The sequence below is a fragment of the Penaeus monodon genome, chromosome 21 (genome assembly GCF_015228065.2).
Source record: "Penaeus monodon isolate SGIC_2016 chromosome 21, NSTDA_Pmon_1, whole genome shotgun sequence".
Lineage (NCBI taxonomy): Eukaryota > Metazoa > Arthropoda > Malacostraca > Decapoda > Penaeidae > Penaeus > Penaeus monodon.
In genome coordinates, this window is record NC_051406.1 from 37,965,337 (window position 1) to 37,967,320 (window position 1,984).

The window sequence follows — 1,984 nt, forward strand, 5'->3', positions numbered from 1 at the left end:
CCAAATCTTTCAATAAAAATGCAATGCAATGAATTGTAATATTTTTTATCAATATATGACAAAGCAGTCTTTAAAACCATATATTTGTTCCTAATTTTCTACTCATTCTTTCAAAATATCTGATTTCACTTCAAATGATAGTTTTTAAAAATATATATACATACACAAGTCATAAGCTCTTCTGCCAAGGCATGTTTTTAAAAGGTGATAAGGAAAAGGCTTGACAGATTATCATTGTTGCTGCTCTTTACCAGATACTACAATGGAAATACATCTGTCAACTTTTAACCAAATTATTTTCCAAATATTGTTCTACAATATAAAAAGATATTTATTAAAATATTGTGTGTTTTATCATACATACATTACCAATGGCAAAATAATATGATTTTATAACATGTGCACTTGCAATCATATGTTTATGTAATGTAGATGATATACATACTGATCATCATCTAACCATTCCATATCAACCTTGAATTGCAGAGTACTTTGTCTTTGCCTATATAGTTATGACTATTGTATTGAAGGTTAGAGCACATATACTACTGCACATATAATCAACAAATTTAACAGTTGATAACAATGAATATCTTCCATATTATAAAACTCAGTCCTATCGAGGTCTTGCAGATCACTAAACACAAGGTAATTTCTAAACCAAACTCTTGGCCTTGAGAAGTTTGGAAAGTTGTATAAAAAAATGTAATCAAAAGGCATTATGGTGCTCCTAACAGAACTTATATTGGCTGCTAAAGGTTGTGTTGCAAAAGGATTCAAATAGCTGACTCTTAAAATAGGCCTATAATTTAAGAATTATCAGGAGTAAATGAAGGCTGATTAACTCATAACCCTTTACAGGGTGAGCTGTCCTGACACCAATGTGGAACATCGAGTCACTAAACAATTACTATCGACTCTACTTAATTTCACCAAAACACTGAGTTGCATTTCTGCAGTCTACAAATCAATATCCTATCATGGGACTTGAATACAACAATCATTGGTATCCTGTGGGAAAAGTGTTACAGATAGCCCTGCCTCCTCATACAAACTTCCCTAAACATAAAAGACACATTCTTCATGGGTAAAAGTTATTATTAAAGTATGACTTAGTATGAACTTAGTATTTCCTTTGTAGCTCCTCTTCCTCCTCCAAAACAATCTATGTCATGGTTCCTTTTTTGTTGTGAATGAAACCTAGAAAGCATGTAATAGTAATTCTGGTTGTGCAAGGGGTTAATATACAATTTCTGGTTTACCTTATGCTGAAAACCTAGCCATGAATTGCAGTTGAGGGAATGGATTACAGTTCTTAAGAGTTGAGCAATAATGAAACATCTTTAACACTTTCATAACTATAAAACCCTTGCCACAAAGTTAAAAATGAAATGTCCTGCATATGATAATCTTCTTTTACCCCAATTATGTTTGGATATGATAAATACATTAGGTTTATGTATACATCCTTGTATTTATGTGTGTGGAGGAGGAAGGGTGCACCAGTATTCCTACAGGCAAAACCATTTTTCCATAAACAAACTTGAAGACCATTACATGCATCTTACCTCCTATCTGTGAGAAAGCCAGTTCAAAGCGCCCCCTCTTTTGTGAAGCACCTTCTAGAGCAATGAATTCTGGCTGTGTTGTCTGTAGGTATGCAGGGTCAAAGTTCAGGTATGGTGACAGCTGTGATAGTCCAGGATTTGAAGTCACTGAAAAAATATATATATAATATAGGTTATGTAACAGAAGAAAGCTGAAATGAAGCAACCCATGGTAAATATTCCTGTAATATACTGAGAATATACAACCTATATACTGCAAGTATGTATGTCACATACACGTCTTTTTAATTTCCAATCGTTTTCCTTTTTTATCTTACTTTTAATCCCCCCAAAACTGAGAAAACAGAACTCGCCTGAATCACAAATGCACAAAAATACAGGAAATAACTTTTTACTATCAAATTCCAGAATACAAA

General features: G+C 32.9%; 1 protein-coding gene across 1 annotated transcript in view; it reads right to left on the reverse strand.

Annotated features, from left to right (window-relative positions):
- Positions 1–1,715, reverse strand: part of LOC119586458 (mitochondrial import inner membrane translocase subunit Tim23-like) — a gene marked incomplete at its 5' end in the record, with an annotated part of 3,652 nt that extends 1,937 nt beyond the window's left edge. Inside the window, 1 exon segment of the mRNA XM_037935191.1 lies at positions 1,569–1,715. Coding sequence (XP_037791119.1) covers positions 1,569–1,715 — 147 coding nt within the window.
- Between the last annotated feature and the right edge of the window lie 269 nt (positions 1,716–1,984).